The 19,360-nt window shown below is 50.3% G+C and overlaps 8 protein-coding genes and 1 non-coding gene across 9 annotated transcripts; 5 read left to right on the forward strand and 4 right to left on the reverse strand.

Annotated features, from left to right (window-relative positions):
• Positions 1 to 1,614: 1,614 nt before the first annotated feature.
• On the forward strand, positions 1,615 to 2,404 carry LRP88_11041 (pectate lyase; the record flags this gene model as incomplete). The annotated part of the gene is made up of 3 exons (XM_083247486.1): positions 1,615 to 1,813; positions 1,861 to 2,252; positions 2,300 to 2,404. The coding sequence occupies 3 exons, from the start codon at positions 1,615 to 1,617 to the stop codon at positions 2,402 to 2,404; spliced, it is 696 nt and encodes a 231-aa protein (XP_083096634.1).
• Positions 2,405 to 4,323: 1,919 nt separating this feature from the next.
• On the forward strand, positions 4,324 to 5,691 carry LRP88_11042 (Metallo-dependent phosphatase-like protein; the record flags this gene model as incomplete). The annotated part of the gene is made up of 2 exons (XM_083247487.1): positions 4,324 to 4,483; positions 4,547 to 5,691. 2 exons carry the CDS (start codon positions 4,324 to 4,326, stop codon positions 5,689 to 5,691), a joined length of 1,305 nt encoding a protein of 434 aa, XP_083096635.1.
• Positions 5,692 to 6,173: 482 nt separating this feature from the next.
• On the reverse strand, positions 6,174 to 6,263 carry LRP88_11043. The gene has a single exon. It is a non-coding gene; the product is annotated as a tRNA-Pro (tRNA).
• Positions 6,264 to 7,386: 1,123 nt separating this feature from the next.
• On the forward strand, positions 7,387 to 8,055 carry LRP88_11044 (uncharacterized protein; the record flags this gene model as incomplete). Its single annotated transcript, XM_083247488.1, has 1 exon — positions 7,387 to 8,055. One exon carries the CDS (start codon positions 7,387 to 7,389, stop codon positions 8,053 to 8,055), a length of 669 nt encoding a protein of 222 aa, XP_083096636.1.
• Positions 8,056 to 8,316: 261 nt separating this feature from the next.
• LRP88_11045 (HAD-like domain-containing protein) lies at positions 8,317 to 9,033 on the reverse strand (the record flags this gene model as incomplete). Its single annotated transcript, XM_083247489.1, has 1 exon — positions 8,317 to 9,033. The coding sequence occupies one exon, from the start codon at positions 9,031 to 9,033 to the stop codon at positions 8,317 to 8,319; it is 717 nt and encodes a 238-aa protein (XP_083096637.1).
• Positions 9,034 to 9,673: 640 nt separating this feature from the next.
• LRP88_11046 (alpha/beta hydrolase) lies at positions 9,674 to 11,154 on the forward strand (the record flags this gene model as incomplete). Its single annotated transcript, XM_083247490.1, has 2 exons — positions 9,674 to 10,610; positions 10,664 to 11,154. The coding sequence occupies 2 exons, from the start codon at positions 9,674 to 9,676 to the stop codon at positions 11,152 to 11,154; spliced, it is 1,428 nt and encodes a 475-aa protein (XP_083096638.1).
• A 132-nt stretch (positions 11,155 to 11,286) lies between these two features.
• LRP88_11047 (uncharacterized protein) lies at positions 11,287 to 12,540 on the reverse strand (the record flags this gene model as incomplete). Its single annotated transcript, XM_083247491.1, has 2 exons — positions 11,287 to 11,929; positions 11,981 to 12,540. 2 exons carry the CDS (start codon positions 12,538 to 12,540, stop codon positions 11,287 to 11,289), a joined length of 1,203 nt encoding a protein of 400 aa, XP_083096639.1.
• Positions 12,541 to 13,285: 745 nt separating this feature from the next.
• Positions 13,286 to 14,183, reverse strand: LRP88_11048 (C-terminal helicase domain-containing protein; the record flags this gene model as incomplete). The annotated part of the gene is made up of 5 exons (XM_083247492.1): positions 13,286 to 13,312; positions 13,369 to 13,458; positions 13,507 to 13,657; positions 13,706 to 13,892; positions 14,060 to 14,183. 5 exons carry the CDS (start codon positions 14,181 to 14,183, stop codon positions 13,286 to 13,288), a joined length of 579 nt encoding a protein of 192 aa, XP_083096640.1.
• Positions 14,184 to 16,935: 2,752 nt separating this feature from the next.
• On the forward strand, positions 16,936 to 18,871 carry LRP88_11049 (uncharacterized protein; the record flags this gene model as incomplete). Its single annotated transcript, XM_083247493.1, has 7 exons — positions 16,936 to 17,196; positions 17,256 to 17,279; positions 17,338 to 17,530; positions 17,582 to 18,028; positions 18,094 to 18,297; positions 18,472 to 18,702; positions 18,756 to 18,871. 7 exons carry the CDS (start codon positions 16,936 to 16,938, stop codon positions 18,869 to 18,871), a joined length of 1,476 nt encoding a protein of 491 aa, XP_083096641.1.
• Positions 18,872 to 19,360: the final 489 nt, after the last annotated feature.

The following is a 19,360-nucleotide window of genomic DNA, read 5'->3' on the forward strand; positions in this document are numbered from 1 at the left end:
ACTTCTCTTCGGTAACCCTGCCTTTCACGTGATAGATATAGGAAAGATCTAAAAGATTATCCCCGTCACCGACAGTCGGGCCAGGCCGCGCGTCCTCCAAGTTCCCACTCCTCTCACCACTGGCCGATAAAGGGGGGAGCCATTTTATTAGATCCAAGGACAAAAGCGGTCAACTTTTCTATAACTCCATCAATTGAATTTCACATAAGTAATTAGAGTGTAGTACGTAGTTCAACATGAGGCTTCGGGGGTCGTGTCCCATGTTCAGACAGGCTCTCTATGAGCAAAGCATTGATACCCCTGTGTGGAGGTTGCAGTCGCCCTCCCTGCTCCGCCTCTGTAAAATACAGGTCGGCATACACAAGTTAAGGTTATTTCCCACCTATAGGAAGATAAAGATGACATTGCACGGAGGGACAGCACCCGGTTGCCCAGAATGGTTTCAAGGTTGACCAAGGAATCGGGCTCATCGGGAAGTGGGACTACCACCGGGGTATTCTTGAAGCTCAATGGCCCCTTAATACCATTTCACTTGCTAACAGATCTCATGATTAAAATGCTTTTCCGTAGTGCGGCTAAGCTCGTCTGGTATTTTCCGGTGTGAAGCATGCAACCACCCAACCAGGCCATGTCCAGCGTAGTATGCCGCGAGAGGTCACGAGAGATCAGATACAGATACGCTTACCTCAAACTGCTCGGCCAGACTCAGAAACTGATAGTCATTGGCTATGTCGATCTCTAGCCACACTCAATTACTTCCGGGACCTATCGCGGGGGATTCACTTCCCGATGGCCCGTGGCTAAAGCCGGAGTCGCCATTGCAACTCGGCCGAGGGACTAGCACCAAGCGTGGATCACGATGGAGCAACAATCCCTGAAGAAATCCATTCCATGTGGTAATGATCCATCCTCCGTCACGGACCTGTCAGCTCATTCAAGTGACAACCACCGAACATCCCTGGTACACCATCTCCCACAGGCAATGATCTACCGGAAGTCGCAAGGAACCTCTACATCCGATTTGCAGTCCCTCTACCCGACCCAATCAGCTAATATCACGCGCCAACATCTCTGAGGCCTCCGAAAGCGGCATCCGATCTTCAAAGTCGGGCAACTCTACTGTTGGAATATCACCACGTCAACTAAACTCTTTCATGGATAACCTTAACCAGAATAAACGTCCACCCCCATTAACGTCCGGGATGTGTGGACTACTAGACAAGGGTTTGATCCTAGGGCAGCCTATCATGGAGTTACTCGGTGGAGGACAAGAACATGCATCCCTTATGTGAGTGGAGGAATTATTATCGAAACAATCAGCATGAAACACTGGCGACTCACGGCGACTGAAACAACAAGCAACGTCAGATTCTAGTCCTTAATTAACACACACCTCGAGAGATTATTACCGAGAGGAAATATGCGTGACAAGACGAATTGTCAGTTCATGCCGCCTGTAGATAAAATGTCGATATAAGGCTATGGTTGCCCATATCTGAGACTTTCAACCCACACGCCTTCATCCCGTCTTCTGCCTTGTCTCACATACAGCATCCTCTGACAACCCGTTGATCGGTGTTTTTTGTGTTTTACATTTACGTCACCGATTTCATTATGCATTCTGCTAGCCTTGTTTCACTCATCGCCGCTCTCCCCGCGGCCATGGCCTGCCTGGGCTATGAGGGTGGTCTTCCTACACCGACCGACTCCAAGACCCTGAGCGCGCCTCAGTACATCAAGGCTGGCCAGACCTTTGATGCTGGTTGGGTCAAGTATGACCGTGGACAGTCTTGTACTGGCCAGAGCGAGGGTGGTACGTAGCTTGGCATCAACACTGCAGGTCAATACTAACACCCCCAGGTGAGGCTGACACCGTCTTCGTTCTCGAGGAGGGTGCCACCCTTCGTAACGTCATCATCGGCAAGAACCAGAAGGAAGGTGTCTACTGTCTCGGAGCCTGCAACCTCGAGTTTGTCTGGTTCGAGGACGTCTGCGAGGACGCTATCTCTATCAAGGGTGACGGAACCGCCAATATTATTGGCGGAGGAGCCTATAAGGCCTCTGATAAGGTCATTCAGCACAACGGCTGCGGCCATGTGAACATTGTCAACTTTTACGCCAATGATTACGGCAAGGTTTACCGATCTTGCGGCAATTGCAAGAACAACTGTGCTCGTTCCGTGCACATGGAGGGCACCACTGCTGTCAACGGCGGTGAGCTCATGGGCATCAACACCAACCTCGGCGACAAAGTACGCAGCATAGATTTGATCGCAAGAGTTTTTGCTAACAGTGACAGGCCACTTACTCCAACAACTGCTACCCCAAGGTCCAGTGCCAGGCCTACGAGGGCTGCGACAAGAGCAACGGCGACTGCGAGCCCACCAAGCTCGGTCTGTGCTAAGCGGATGGAGAGCTTAGGAAAGACTAGCGTATTCTCTTCTGTCACGTTCTTCGGGCTGCTTGGATCAGTCCGAGGTGAACGGACACCTTACATATTTGGATAATAGCACATGAACTTAGCGGACCAGTAATGAATGTCCATGCATTGGTGCCAATTTGAAGTCTATTCACTGTCGGTGTGTCGCTGTAAGTTTTGAATGGCCGACGGTGAAAACTACTTGATATATCGGTAATTCGACATTAAAAAGCTTCTTTCGGCAGTTGAACCTGACTGGACGAACCGTTGTTGCTCGTATCGGTGATCTAAGGCGGGTAGGGCTGATCGGCTTTGGGATGCAAGGTTAATACGAGAAATGTGCATTGCCGAAGCTAGGCAGCGATTGAAGTCCCGTTCCTGAGAAACACCTAAAATGAACCGTCGATATGTTCTCACAGCGATAGAAGAAAGGGAAGGGGATGAATGGGATCCAAGGGGTGTTCAGCGAAGTCCGCGCCGGTGGACGGCGAGTAGACGACGACAAATACTTACCCTACACGCGAAACGTTTTTCATGAGATTATCAATCGCTTTCCAAGCACGAATGCCCTCTCGTGGTCAACAGGTGATCTATGCAAAACCCGCACAAAAGCTCTTGGCGCATCAAACAAGCTGCGTATGTCTCGCAAAGCTGCCCACAATGACATACTCGCGCGGGACAAGGACCAGGTCAATGGAGCAAGAAAAAAATGCAGCCGGTGGAATGAAGAATGCCCCGCAAGACAAGCGTGACGGGCTGTCACTCGCGTGTGAAGCAGGGCTGAGTGAGGGAGGCAGTGAAAGGAGAAGCCAAGACGGGGTTCCCGTTGCGTCGCAGCGCTACCCGACAATATTCGTACCTCGGTAAAGACCCTTTAAATCTTCTCCTAGCACATCGAGTCATGATCATCAAGGAAGGGATGCCTTATTTGCGGTGGCATGGTTCGGAGTTCGGGAGTAATACGCCAAGCCTTAACGGCGATAGCGCCCCCTGTTGAAGCCGTAAAATCGATGCAGCGTTGAAGGATTCATCACCAACGGAGTCCATGTTGGAAGAGTGAGACGCAATGCAATGCTTGACGGTGGGCAGTGTTGCTCTATTCGGTCGGCGCATGGCCTTGATTCAGTTCGTTCTCCAGTTTGGATGAAGCCATAACCCATTGCTAGTCAAATTGATCATGCTCAGCAGAAGCCCAGACTCCAATGCCGCGTGGCCAAGCATCTAAAAAGTCTGTCGCGTGCTCCGTTACCATCCCAAGCTGTCGCCATTTTGTACCCCTGCGTTCAACTACCGCCTCAATAGCCTCTTTATTGGATTACGCGTCCACTTTCAACGTTGTTAAGGCCGCCGGGAAAGTGGGAGAGCCTACTCGGCCGACAGCTCCGTTTAAGCTTTGTTGCCCGTGGATGACGAGGCTTACAGACGCCAAGCGCCTAGCCTCTCCCCACATCCCGTCAAGGTTCAACAACAGGGGATATCGTCACGATGCGTCTCTTGAAGGTGAGGACAGGGCCTCTGAGAACAAGGTTCACTGTCTAGACACGGGAAAATATGCCCCAATTGGATACAAGAGGAATAGCCCCGGACTCTGGAATGCCAGGTCTCGCGGCTCGCCTAGCAAAAGCCCCCCTCCAAGCAAAAATCGTCACCATTTGACCCCGACCTCGGCGCTTCTTGACGATAGTCTCAGTGTTGGTAACGCGCGGCAGTCCACGTAGCCAAGCCCTACGCATGTCACTTTAGCTTCCCGCGTCCCAGTCTCGCAGTATGGGGTCGTCTCTTTTTTTCAATCACCTCGCCACAGGATGACGTCTCGACCATGGACCTCACGATATGTAAATACCCTCATCTCTTCGGTGGGATGGGGGAGATCATCAGACACACATTGACCAACAAGCTTCACCATGGCATCAAGAGCACTTGCAGCAGCTTCTTCTCTCTTTGCTTTGTCGCATGCGGCGAGCATCCCTCGCGCCGTCAACAATGACAACCTTCCCCCTCTGAAGTTCACCTCCAATGGAACATTTCAGATCGCAGTCTTTTCCGACATGCACTTTGGCCAACGTGAGTATTCCAGGTCATACTGACAAGGCGCATACTAACTTGCGACAGTCGCATCAACAATAGGCCCAGCGCAAGATGCCAAGTCGGTCGAGGTGATAAGCGATGTCTTGGACTACGAGCTCCCCGACTTGGTAGTCCTCAACGGCGACCTCATCAACGGCGACTCGACCTTCAAGCACAACAGCACCCACTACATCGACCAGATCGTCGCGCCTATGATCGAGCGGAATCTAACATGGGCATCGACCTATGGCAACCACGACCACAATTACTACATCACCGGCGAGGGTATTCTCGAACGCGAACAGATGTGGCCTGGAGCGCGCACCAAGTCCATGGTCGACGATGATGACGCCGGAACCTCCAACTACTACCTCCCCGTATACGCATCGAACTGCACAAACACCAACAAGTGCACTCCCGAGCTCCTTCTGTGGTTTTTCGATAGCCGAGGTGGACGTTACTACGAAGGCGACGACCAGGAGAACTGGGTTGACGAGAGCGTTGTGACGTGGTTCAATGAGACCAACACGGAGCTTGTGAACAAGTACAACAAGGTCATCCCCGCGCTCGCGTTCGTTCACATTCCTATCAATGCCACAATGTCTATTCAGACCGAGGTCGGCATTGACGAGCACAAGCAACCTGGTCTCAACTACGATCCACCTGTCGCACAGCAAGGCGAGGGATGGTGCGCGAACGGCACCAGGGATACCGACAACTGCCACTATGGTGGACAGGACAAGCCCTTCACTAAGGCTCTTGTCACCATTCCTGGTATCATTGGCTTGTTCTTCGGTCACGACCACGGCAACACCTGGTGCTATCGATGGGAGGGCAGTCTCCCCGGTGTGGAAGTCGAGGGCAACGGCCTCAACCTCTGCTACGGACAACACTCTGGCTATGGCGGCTACGGCGACTGGATTCGCGGCGCACGAGAAATCATCGTCTCACAGGACAAGTTGGCGGACAAGATCATCGACACCCACATCCGACTCGAATCGGGCGACATTGTCGGAGCTGTGACGCTGAACTCTACGTACAACGAGGACTCCTACGCGGCGACGCCCGATGACAAGACGTATCTAAGTGATACCGGGGATTTTAGCAACGCTGAGGAGATGTCGGCGGGTGTGTCATTAACTCCTGAGTTTTTGTATGCGGCTGTTGGAGGGTCTTTGGTGACTATGGCGTATTTGTGTTTATAAGCGAGATATCCTTTAAAGTTTTATGACATATAGACGTAACGATTATGAATTAGCAATTGCATTTAACCAAGGCCCAATTGAAGCCTCAAGGATTGCATCCAATGTGTGACCTGTCTGAGTGAGCAACCATGGCCTGGATGGTAACCTTCCGTGTTGGTATGCCGGGATATGGCGTTGGATGGTCTCCGACAAGCTTACAGGCTCGGGATGTAAATTGACCAGGACATGCTTGAACTGTGATTCCTGTTCCTGTTTGAGTTGATGAAGTAGGAGCTATGCGCGGCCTGTGGAGGCAGTAAGCGGACGAGTTTGTGGACCAATCCGCGAGAAAGCCATACCTGCAGCCAAGGATTGCAGGCCAATGCTAGCACTAATGATGAGCTCCCAGCTCACGAATGGACCATCCAAGTCCATCATGGCTTCAGGCGGAGTGCTGGCAAAAAGGAATACATCTTTTCCGCTGCAATGAACGGCAAAAGAAAGGGTCTGGCCGGGGATTGAACCCGGGACCTCTCGCAAGCTTGCTTTCGGGTTTGCCCTAAGCGAGAATCATACCACTAGACCACCAGACCAAGTGTCTTATTGATTTGATGGTTCAACGAGCTCCAGACACGGCTGATCAGTGAGAGCATTGCGCGAAACAGACGCGCTTTCCTTCCCGACCGCGAATAGTGTCATCGACGTCACCACTAAACCTTCGAATTAAGTTCATCATGACACCCACGTGGGTACACAAACCTTCAGAGCTTATTTTGACCTTAACTCCACCCCTTTCAAACAGTCAAACAAGAATAGAACATTCATCCTTTTTATATCTCTGGTACACTCACAATCGCCACTAAGCGAGAGCGACTTTGGGCTTATTTCCTGGCACCATTGATCGTTCGCCATATGCGTTACTCCAAGCCTAGCGACAGCGAGACGAGGACCAGTGTCATAGATAAGCCTCTATAGAGCCCTAAACTTGCATAATACTAGTGTTTATCTGGTTCAAGATTGAGAAATCTGGAACGACTTTGGGACTCTCAGAGGTTTAGGGTAGGCGTGAGAGAACATCTGATGTGCGGAAATGTTTGTGAGAGCTAAGAAGTACATACTCATTGCATGACCTAACACTATAGCACATGTACTCGCTATCGGGCACAATATTTAATCCCTACTCGCTGGGTCGAGCCCTACATATCGCACTGATGTTTCTATTTTGGGCAGCACAGGAGCCAATGAACTCTCTGTTCCTTCAGGATAATGAATACCTATCTATCCATGGCGTCCCCACTGGAAAATAAGTAGTTATTAACATGCGTCAATTGACTCTGGCGGACTTGTTTGGTGAACCCTCAACCGCCTAAGAAATAGCATGTTCCTACATGAGAATAGGTTATCCACTAAAGGACAACTCCAGCAACCAGCGCGCGATGGAACTTCATAACTATCCATCGTATAACACCTCTGAGATCACGTGCATTCAATGATGTTGCTGTAATCTTCACCAGGATCAAGGCCCCTCACAAGCAAATCACCGCAACAGAATCGCTACCAAAATAAAACAAATGGGTCGATCCTCGCTCCTCGACCAACAGATATTGACCACAGCGTCTCTCCTTGGGACAAAACCTCGACATTCCCACTTTGTTTGCACTCTAAACTCTGGTTTTCAGTTCAGCGTCTTGAGCATTTCCTTGGGACGGCATTAAAATGACCTCCTCTCTCGTCACTTCTATCCTCTGGGTAAACCCCGATGGATCCCTGGTGGCCAAGGTCCTCGGTGCTGAACCCTCGGCTACTACTTATCTCCTAGGCTGTACCCTGGAGCCCGACGGTAGGGACTGCGGCCGGTACGCGGCCGTGACCTTGGGTCCATGGGCCAGTGAGACACCGCCGCTGGGAGTCGCCAGGACAGGTGATTTCGACCTTTACATCACTGACTCGATTGAGCCCTGGAAGTTCTCGATACACTGCGAGATGAGCGGGACTGTTCCTCAAAAATGTACTACAATCAACATCGGGGGCAACGATGACGGCCACCCCACAGCGACTTTTGGGTCGGAAGAAGATGTGGAAGAGGAAGGCTTTGGCGGATTCGGCTACGCGACCGTGACAATCACAGAAGGCCTCGAGTTGCTTGCCGCGACACGTTCTGGTTCCCACCAGGCTGCGACTGCTTCGACCGAGGACATGTCTGCCAGCGCGCAGTCGACCGCCGAAAGTGCAACTTCTGCAACAGCTGCAAGCAGCGAGACTAGCGGAACAGAGAGTTCAAGTGGTTCCACACCTGAAACCACCTCTGTAGCCTCTTCTTGCAAAGCCCGCGTGATTACAGCTATGTCTGTGGCCAGCGTGGCTATGGCGGTGGTATTTTTGTGAGTGCGAGCTACTTTAATCGGAGACGGGGCATACTTTATAAGCACTGTATCATACTAATTTCTTCATTTGGCTGGAATACGCGCCTGGCACTCTTATATAACTTGGTCTTGGTCTGCATTTCTTTTTGATGAGCAAGGAGAAAGGGTGGAGCATGATACCAAGAGAGACACGATATCATCTGCTTGTATACATGCATCGAGCGTTGCCATTGATCCCGATTTGATGTATCATGCTCAGCTACGTAGAGGCCCTTCCACTCATCTAGATACTCGCGATGGCACTCGGAAGACTGTTCATATCTTCCAAAAAGATATCGACTTCTTTCTTGATTACCTCCATATCCTCATCGACATCGTCCGTCCACCGGTGGATGTAAATAGTCTTCATCCCGCACTGCTTGGCGCCCCGTAAATCGTAGATGTGGGCCGCAACCATGACGACCTCCTCTGGCTCTAGCTTGAGAAGCTCAAGAACCTTTTTGTACGCAGCTAGGTTAGGCTTATACACGCCCAGCAACTGACTTGAGAACAGCATATTGAACCTCAATCCCGAGAAGCGAGTGAGATCGACCTGCAGACGAGTAGTACCATTGCCATGAACATATGTCTCAAGACCCATTTCTTCCTGAAGAACCTGGATAGCATTTTTGACTTCTGGCCAGGCTGGCTGAGTGTGCCATGCCTCGATCAGTCGAGTTTTGACATCTGCATCAAAGTGCGATTTGTAGTCCGAAAACCGGTCGATGATGACGTCCAAAGTTTGTGCAAGTGATATGTCAATGTCCTCAGGATCGAGATTTTGCTGGACGCGCTGTTCATTGTAGACGAAGTACTGCTTCCGCCACTCGAGAGCAAGTTCGGACGCCTCGGCGCTGGGGATTGCGGGGGGCAGCGATTTCACCACACTGCTGTGCCAGTCAAGGCAGGTTCCCATGAAGTCAAAGAAGACTGCCTTGATCTTTGGATTCTGAGATGACATGGTGATTTGCGGGCTTTTGCAACAGGACTGAGGGTGAGGACAATGGTTGCTTGGCAATTGAACAATGAGGAGACTTTTGAGATATATACTCGAAGTCTGCGTGAGATTACTAATTTCTTGATTATTAATGTGTTGTTGAAGCCTGCTTGTCTATGGTAATGGATCAACCATCTCAAGCTCGATTCGTCTACATATGATCTGACTGCGTCAGCACCGGCAGCTAATCATGCCGGCTTAACCGCGTTGTTTACGCGACCCGTGCCAGGACCCAAAGGTTAACGGCCAATGTCTGGCGATGACCTCACTTTTCGTTCCGAGCCTAGCGTTTGGTCGATTTCGAACGCGTTGCACAGATGCCGATTATCTTGCTTTAGCACCGAAAGAGTCGGCAACACTAACCAGGAACATGACGGGCGAAGATGTTGATAAGAACTGGCGAGTGTGAGGACGGAAAAGTCGCAAATAGAAACAAAATGCCGGAGGATAGATTGATCAAAGATTAGAGGCCTTCCCCGCATTCTGAGGATCTATAAATCCCAACCCTCTTTCCAAGTGTTTATGGCCCAATATACTTATACATATAATGTCCATAATAATCTCACTCGTCCTTGCATGGCTTTCTGCCACTCAGGTTTCTACCTTGTCTCAGACAGAAGCTCAAAGCTACGATACTATTACTTGGGGACCATGTCCTGAATCCCTGCCTGCTGCAGGCCTGCAATGTGCCAAACTCTCTGTCCCTCTGGACTGGGATAATCCAAATGGCGAAAAGATTGAGCTAGGCATGGCCAAGCTGCCTGCCCAAGACCCCGAAAACCGCATTGGCAACCTTTTCATCAACCCTGGCGGTCCTGGATACCCAGCCACCAAAGAGGTCTCAGATATAGGGCTGGGCACAAACGGTTACACGGGCGATGAGATAAAGCGACGGTTCGACATCATCGGCCTTGATCCCAGGGGCGTTGGTCTCAGCACCCGTGTTCAATGCAACCTTGATCTCTGGAACCAGCGAATGTCACTGTTCCCAGCCGACGAGGCGTCATTTCGCCGTTTGGTTCAGTTTTACCAAGAGGTGAGTGCAAACTGCTGGAATCTGACCGGTCCTCTCATGGATCATCTCGATACGGTCCAGGTTGCCAAGGACCTGGAGGCGGTGCGTGTTGTGCTTGGAAACGAAAAGATGAACTGGCTGGGCATGTCATATGGCACCATGATTGGCACCCAATATGCATGCCTATACCCCAAGAATATCCGCTCCATGATTCTCGACAGCAACCTTCAGCACTATCAGGACGAAGCTTCCATGCTACTCAGCGAAGCGACGACCTATGAGGCAACATTGAGGAGATTCTTCAACTGGTGCGAGACAGCCAATAAGACGACCTGTGTGCTGTCAGGTCAGAACATCGCAAAAATATGGGAAAACATTCTTGTCAAAGCTGCCAAGACGCCCATCCCAGCCCCTGGGTGCAGCACAATTTGCCGGTCCAACGTCAACGCCGAGGAGATTCGTTTTGGCGCACAGGTTCTCTTGTTCAATGCCTCAGCTTGGTCGATGCTCGGCTCAGCCATTCATAGTAAGAGTTCCCAAGCAGTTGATCTAGTAACGCCCTGACATTGAGCCCTGCAGATGCCACCAAGGGTGACGCGACTGCGCTGTCGACGTACCTTGCGACGGGCGATGCTTTGAGTGACTCAATGCTCTTCGGCTTCTTAGCGACAATTTGCAATGACTTTCCCCCGGAGGCGAAGTCTTTTGCGGATCTCTGGGCCAAGCAGATTGAAGCTGCTGTATTTGCTCCCTTGACTAGAGGCGCATCCGCCACCTACATGGTCCAGAGTGCTTGTATTGGTTGGAGACACAGGAACAGAAACCCGCCAAAGATGGTTAAAATCAGGAGAACTCCGAAGCTTCTCGTTGTGAATGGGATATACGATCCCTCTACGTCGTACGCTTGGGCCATGGGAGTGTCGAGACAGTTTGGTGAGTCTGGTGTGTTGTTGACCAGGAACGGCGCGGGGCATACTTCGTACCATATTGGAGGAGAAACATCTCGAGCCATGGATAGATACTTAGTGAACCTGACGGTGCCGGCGCCTGGAACTGTTCTTGGATCGTAGTTGAGCAATATATGTATTACCTAAAACCTTCTCCATTCTCACGGGTCAAAATTGCATGATTGCAAAGTGTAATCCAGTCACCACTTCTCATAAAAGCAATGGCGGATGGAGTTGTATCTGCTAGCTCCTACTCTACTGCGCTCCCGCCTCAGAAGGCCCATACAGACCTTCCTGAAGAATCAGTGTGGACTTGGCTGTACTCTTGGTGGAGATGGCCTCTCGCTTCTGCTTGAGATGCACAGAACCCCATCGAAGCAACTCCCCAAAGGTTCTTGGGGCACTATCCATGCCCTCGTTCTCATCCCAAAGGGTTCCCAGCGCTGCGGCGTGAGTGAGTCCCTTTCCGTGCGTGATCTTCTGCCAACTGGCCGACCTCAACAACAGCCACACCAAGTTATACGCCTCCTTGTAGTCTTTCGTCTCTGGATCCGAATCAACCCGGAGACTAAGCAACTCGTACAGCCGTGCACCAGAGCCAAAGCCGACGGCGTCCTCAGCAGCCCAGTTCTCATGACGGGCATCAATGCCCAGGATGTTCTCTTGCCAGTACTTGGAGCCATTGAAGCCATCGCCAGCGTCCTCCAGCATGGCCAAACGGCGCCAGCACATAACCTGCGACACGTACTCAAGAACATGCTGAGGGCCGATCTTGAAGTCCCATGGCCAGTCTGCGGCCTCGCTGAAATCGATGTCTTTTACGAAGGCGAGAGCAGGGTTTGCACTGATGCCTTCGTAGTTGTTCCGGCCCTCCCAAAGATGCAAGAACAGCTTATGCCTGCAAGTCTGTTAGTGGGTGCCAATCGAGGTGGTTGAGTATGAGACTTACCATCTTTCAATGAAAGGATTGCCTTTTCGGGATGCAGTGAAGTGATTGGCGATTGTCTGCCCATACATGAGAGGCACAGCTACTTCAACCGGTGATTCAGGATCCATGATAAGATCCCAGCACACACGATCCATGCTTCGCAGTAGGACACACCCGACGTCTATGGCCACACCGCCATGTCCAAACAGTAGAGCTCCTCTGAGAAAGTCCATAGAATGCGGACCAACATAAGGTCCGTCCATGGTCCCTTTTAGAAACGCATCGGGCAGCAAGTCATGACTGGCAAACTTCAAGGCATGGTTTGGTGAGTCGGGTACCACGTCAAGGACGCGGACAGTCCATGAAGGACCACAGATGAGAACCCAATCGGCGACGTTGCGCTGGCACCATGAGGGCATAGCATCGAGGCCAGCATGCCAGAAAGCCCAGATGTTCTTCTCGGAAGTGACAGGCTTATACTGATTGAGCTCGACAAGGATGTCCTTAGTGGAGCGGGTATCGGGCTTGTCAACGAGTTCGAGTTCAGAGGTGAACTCTTCAGGGATGGAGTAAGTTGCCATAGTTGATGATTGTAGTTAAAGAAGAGAGATTGTTGGAAGCTGAAGAAAAGAAAAAGAGCTGTGTCTGGTACTCTTTATACCTTTTGTCTGAGTCTTCTTATATCTCAAGGCCAAGCCGAACACCGCGCGGCGTAGCACTCCTTGTGGCGACTGACCTGGGATGTCAGCACTTTGCCAGAATGGGACAAATATACGCAAAGTGGGTCGTTTTGATGGCTCCTGGCGTCTTTATCAGCGTATCATATCTCAATGCTGACGAAATCACTGGTCTTCGCCAGGTACTGTATGCGGCTGTGGTAGACAGATGATCCTCCTCAACAGCCAATCCTTACGTGTTAGTAATAGTCCCGTAACCTGGAGAATACGCTCAACTGGCATCCCAATGCAGATACTTTCTCGGCATCTACGGAATGCGCAAGAACCACTCTCCTTGAATGTGACTACTCGCTTCATAACTTCCAAACTGACGTGAGACCCGGGTCTGGAGCCGTGCTCCCATCCTTAATTGACCGAAACTTTGGAAGCCGTTGACCCTGACCCAGGACCTTGCATACTGACAGTAGCAAGACTTAGGCACAACTGTATAAACACTGGAAGCACCTTCAAAAATCCTTTTCGGAGAATGACTAAACCGGCTAAGCTCCATCAACGCAAGAACAACCACAAGACCCCTGCTCGTACTCCATCACGTCTATGAGAGTGCAAGTACTCCGTGACTTGGCCCTCGCTGGTTCTACTCACAAATCTAGTTATCAAGGACAAATTTGAGATCCTGAATAGAATTAGTATTGGTAACTGGAGGTGTGCTCAATCGTTGATAGCCCTTACGTCAAGCCCTTCATTCTGGGTGTCCTCGGCTCGGCTATCTAGTGAGAACTTGGCCAGGCCGCTTTTCTTCTTCTGGAGAGCAACAATGTTCTGGGATGATTCTTAGTACTGTCTTCGTAAATAGTGTGAGATTTATACCTCCTCCACCGTGTTCTGAACGATGTATTTCACAATCGTCACCTTGCGTGTCTGCCCGATGCGGAGAGCTCTTCCAATGGCTTGCTGCTCAACTGACGGATTCCACTGTGGTTCCACGATGTGGACACGATCAGCTGCTGTTAATGTGAGTCTGTTCAGGGTTAGCGTGGAGCTTCTTGGTTTGGTGAAGGGGTCGTACCCAACAGCCCCTGTTTCAATGGAGAGAAGCAATACAGGAATGTTGTTGTCAGGGTCGAACTGGAACTCTGAAAGCCGCTGAGTGCGATCAGAAATGCTGACTCGTCCATCGATTCGGCGACACTGAATTCCATGCCTGGCAAGCATTCGCTCAAGGAGATCCAAGGTCGATCGCCAAGCCGTGAAAACTATGCTGTAGCTCAATAAGTATGTCATCCCAAAGGAGGGTAATCGGATATGGGGATTACTTTTTAGAGCCAGGCGACGCTTCCTCAATGTTTTGAACTACTGCAGATAGCTTTGTAGAGCTACTTGCTGACTCATTGTCCAACGTATTCCACATGCCAGGAGTTACAGGGCTGGATACTCGACAGGGAGAAGTCGTGGCTGACAGTGAAGGTGTCGGAGAGAGTGAAGATTCCCGCCCCATTGATGGAGCAAGTGAATTTGGGTTTCGGCTTGATAGCGCCCGAGAGCATTCTGGGCACGTTTCAAGGCCATCCAAGAAGGTCCTTATCTCCCCAGAGTCTCCACAGCAGAACTCGCAAAGCGGCTCAATACCAGTAGAAATATGGAAGCTGCCATGATTGCAAAGTCTGCGCAGCTTCATAATGGTGGTGAATAAGATATTGTAATTCTTGATAGTCGACCTCTTGCTGACAACATCGTCAAAATGGGCTCGGCAGTCTGCGAGGACACCCTCATAGAGTCCCATCTCTTTTGGTGTAAGAGAGAGCTTTACCTCTGTCGTTTCATAGGGAGGTAGATCCAGATAGGCCTCGCCTCGGCGGAGGCAAATGGTTCTGAGGAGCATTCTGAGGTTTCGGAAACCGTCGTGAGGGTCCTGCCTGAGAGGTTCGACGATGTGCTTATCGAAAAAGGAATGGCTATCAAAAGGTTGGACGCGAAGAAATTTAAGAAGAGAGTACAAGTCATCGAGTGAGTTCTGAATCGGAGTACCCGTCAAACACCATCTTCGGGAGGCTCGAAGGCTTTGAATCGCCTTGAATCTCTGAGTCGAGTGATTTCGAATGTAGTGAGCTATCACCATGTCAGAGGATGGGAGCGAGACCCCAAAAGCACAGAAACCGGAGACTCTTGTTGGTTTCTTCTTACCCTCATCAAGCACAACTCTGAACCAGGTCATGCCTTGAAGAACCCGGCGACCTTTAGAATCAGCTAGAATAGTTGGATATGTCGTCAAAACAACGTCGTAATTGAAAATGCCTTTGGCAGTCTTAGCACGATCGTCGCCATGAAATACTGCCGTTTTTACGACTCCTGGTTTCAAGTGTCTTGGCCGTAAAACAGTCAGCTATTTTTCCTCAGCATTCAGCAACATGGGGGCACTCACTTCTCAATCTCCGATCGCCAAACATTAAGTACCTCTATGAGAGTATGAGTGTGTGTTAGAGTTCAAAGAGAGTATGCCTGAGATAAAGGAAGCAGTGGTAACGATAAACGTACGATGCGAAGTTGCAACAATCAAAGTTGCCCTCGTCGGTCTGGGAGAGGACGAGTCAAGGCTTTTCTCAAATTCCCGAGCAGCTGGTCTTGAACAGGCAATAGCCACCAAACTCGTCAATGTTTTGCCAAGTCCCATGACATCCGCAATGATGCCACCTAGGCACAACTCGGAAGAGCGTGAGAATAATCTGATCATGCTAGTCAGTCATGGGAGCCAAAGAGATGCGCTGTATCAGGTTACTTTGGCCCAATCAGACCCCTAATCTCCAACATGGTTGAATGGAAAAAACTAGGATCCTCTCTCTTCATGATGAATTTGACACCATCTTTCTGGTGACTGCGCAATTCAGTATCCCTCTAGTTATGCGAGGGGACTTAAATACCTTTTCAGCGGGGTCATGATAAGCTCTTGTTTGATTTCGTTGCCTTCAATAATGGGAAGGGTCAATGTGCAATCAAGGGAGTCGAGAAGACGGTTGAGTTCTTCCCTGGCTTGTTGAGACTTTGGATCCAGTTTTGTAGGACCGATGTGTGCTCTCATATCGGTGAGTTCTTCGCCAAAGGAAAAGTAATGAGGGTTGATGTATCTGACGCCGGCTTCGAGGAAACAAGGATGTTGAAGATAGCCAGATGCGGCCGCGAGTGCGTCTCCCACCGCATCGGCGAGGTCTTCCCGTCCAAGAATATTCACGGAAATGTCGATGATAGGTTTCTTGCCGCTGGCTCGGCTAAGGGTCGCTATAGGGCATATGGCTCTGAATGTGAGATGTGGGAACTTCTCCAGCGAGTTGAGCTGTCGCGTTCGAATCTGATCTAGGATACCAATCTCCAGCCCATCACTAAGAGTCAAGCGGTAATGCTCCTTGCCAGAAATGAGGCGGAAGACGTGAAAACGGCTCCATGGGAGATGGGAAGTTTTTAGTAAGGCGGTAGTATTGATTTGTGCCTTGGCGTCACATATCTTCAAGGAGTGGTTAGCGGCTCATTCATCCTAGACAAGGTCATAGTTTTGAGCATTTCGGGGACCTTGGAAATGGGAGATGACGTACGGCACCGTAGCAGATATCCTCACGAGGGCGTCGCAACACCAAGTCTACCATGACAACATCGTCGTCTTGTCGGCACGACCTGTGAGCGTAAGATTGTTTTAATTCTTGTGATAAGTTTCTCTCAGACGTCTGCGGGGTACTCACGCAGCTACATCCTCGGCGCTAATTCGAGCCCGCTTCGAGTGTGTTGGATCGTCAAAGGGGCTGAAGCGCCCCTGGATAGTCTCATCGTGAGCTCTTTTGCATAGATTTGGCATCTTCAGGCGCTGACCGACGAGGACAAAGGTGGGAACGCTGAGGGGAAGAAAACTAGTGATGAGACTTAACGCCAGCCCCCTCCGTCCCTGGCTCGTTTTCAACCGAGAGCCTTGCAGTTCACCTACATGAGGCGCAGGGGGTGCATGGAGGCTTTGCCGACTTGGCATGCATGACCCCAGCCAATAGTTCTTTTCGAGGCTATCGAGGCTTAGCTCCGCCTCCATTCATGCCTCATTGTGAGCCCAACGTAACCATAACACCAGTAATAAGGGCGGCAGCACCTTAGGCCAATCTCCTCTTCAGCATTTCAACTTTCTACACATCTGTCTTTGAAGATAAACTCTTTCTTTTCTTGATTACTCTAGAACACACACAGTGTATCGAGCTTACCCCTTCGAATTCCTTACTATTAGGGGCTTGATTCCAGTGCGATCATATTGGGCTCCGGTTTCGCCAGATGGCCGCCAACACAAAAGATGGGTTTACGAGGGCCTTGGACAGCTTTCGAAATACCCTCACCCCGGAACAACGGGACGACTTCTCGTTCAACACCCTTCAGGATGTCCAGGCTAGCATCAAGAACATACAAGACCGATACGGCCCTGAGAAGAAGCTGCGGAACATGCAGCGACTTTCCAAGTTTCTGGATGGAATGAAACAAGTCGAGGAACTTGTCACCATCTTTCTCAACGTCCACGAAGTAGTAGCTTTTGTGTGGGTATGAAATCTCTGTCCTTCTCATCCAATCATGTACCATTTATTCTGACAAGCCACTAGGGCCCAATCAAGTTCGCACTGATGGTATCTATAACTTCATTTGTGTAGGTAGATAATGATGAAGCTAACAATAAGCAAACAGATCGCGAGGAATCGACTCGAAAGCCTCGAAGTGCTGCTCGACACATATGTAGAAATCGGAGAAGTTATTCCCAGTCTACGCCAGTACGAACAAATGTTTAAGAACTATCCCTATCTCAGAGAGGTTCTTGAGCGCTGTTTCCATGATATCCTTGGATTTCACAAGGAAGCTCTCAGCGTATTTGCAAGGACCTGTGAGCTTTTCTTACTTACACGAGAACCTGCAGACTGCTAACGAGAAATAGCGTGGAAGAAATACTTCGCCTGTGCCTGGAACACATTCAAGACGCGCTGCAAACCTATAATCGACAGCTTGAAGCGCCACCGTGCTCTCCTATCAGACGAGAAGCTCACTGCTGCCGTTGCCGAAGTTCAAGAGGGCCGCCGGGAGGCTCAAGACTTTCGTGATACGGTGGAGGCAAGATTCAGCGAGATTTCAAAGCAATTGGAAACAGAATCGGAGAAGAGGTCCAAAAAGGAGCTCGAGGAGATGAAAGAATCCCTCTTGCAAGCAAGACGCACCATATCCTCACAACTCTCTCCTGGGAGCTATGAAGCTGATCAGCAATCTGCTTTCTCTCAGTTTTTCTCATCTCCCTCGGGAGACTGGATCCTGAAGGAACCAAAGTTCAAAGAGTGGCTCGGAGCTTCAAACGGCCAGATACTCTACATGCACGGGATGCCGGGGGCAGGTTAGTAGTTTCGGCTCAGTAGTCAGGACCCTATGGCGGAGAGTTCGGGACTGACATATCATCAGGCAAAACCACTCTCGTTTCGCGCATCATCAACTTCCTACAGTCTCGAAAGGACCGACTGAATGGACCAGTTCTCTACTTTTACTTCAAAAGCCGCCAGGAGGACAAAAGATCGATGAGCGGCATGCTTCGCGCCCTTCTTAACCAGCTTATCCACCAAGACGACAGTGCTGCCGACTGTGTGCGCCAGAGATGGTTCTCGCCAAGTGAATCTGACTTGACATCCCTTCCTGTTCTAAAAGAATTGGTGGAAGATTGTCTTGCTACCCCACGAGGAGGAACAATTGTCCTAGACGGACTTGATGAGTGTCAAGACGAAAGGAATACCTGTCAAGAGCCTCGGAAGATCATTGATTGGATTCACAAACAATTGATCTCAGAAGCTCGGTCGCGGGCCTATCCCATTCGAATTCTGGTGTCTAGCCAGCATGTCGACTTTCTAGAGAAGGAGTTGATTGAACATCCATGCATTAGATTGGATCAAGATGCCAGACACCTTCGCAACATCCAAGCTTACGTCAAGTCCGAAGCAGTCCGGATCCAAGAGAGGTTCTCCTTCACAGACTGTAAGCGAGACAGCATTGTTGGGAAGGTTTCAGACTCTTCAAATGGTAAGCTTCGAGCAGCTACTTGGATACAAACAAAATGGCTGACGCCCAGTTAGGCTTCTTCTTGTATGCGAGGGTTGTGCTCGATAATCTTATGGAACAGGGTTCTCAGAGTGAACTCGACGAAGAACTTGATACGGAGAATTTCCCAGAGAATCTTGAAGCTGCGTAAGTTGTTTTGTGGGCCTTTGAATGAGAATGAAGGTAACTGATTTCTAAATAGTTATGAACGTGTTGTCGTTCGCGTTCTTGATCAGGGAAGCCGATCCAAGAAAGCGGCCGCTTCGAAAATCCTTCACTGGATCACATGCGCGGCTAGGCCTCTATACTGGAGAGAGATTCAATCGCGGTTTTGCATCAATCCCGAGGCTGGCCAGTGCATTTTTGCTAATCGGCGAGTGGATAGTTGCAAGGTTATTTGCAGCTCGCTTGTTGAGGAAGAGGCACCGGAGCAGGGCGAAGGGGTGGTACAGGAGCGCGTGGTGAGGCTCGTTCACAGCACTGCAGGGAGGCAAGTCAATATCTTGGGGTTGGCAAAAGGAAAAAGCGAATCCGTTCTAACCATGAAGTGTTCAAATCAGGTATCTTGTTCACACCGGACGTGTCAACCTCGTGGATGCCCATGCCGACATGGCATTGTTTTGCTCGCAATATCTTGCAT

The sequence above is a fragment of the Fusarium phalaenopsidis genome (genome assembly GCF_050370095.1).
Source record: "Fusarium phalaenopsidis strain FUZ10S chromosome Unknown contig_32306, whole genome shotgun sequence".
In the NCBI taxonomy this organism is placed as follows: Eukaryota; Fungi; Ascomycota; class Sordariomycetes; order Hypocreales; family Nectriaceae; genus Fusarium; species Fusarium phalaenopsidis.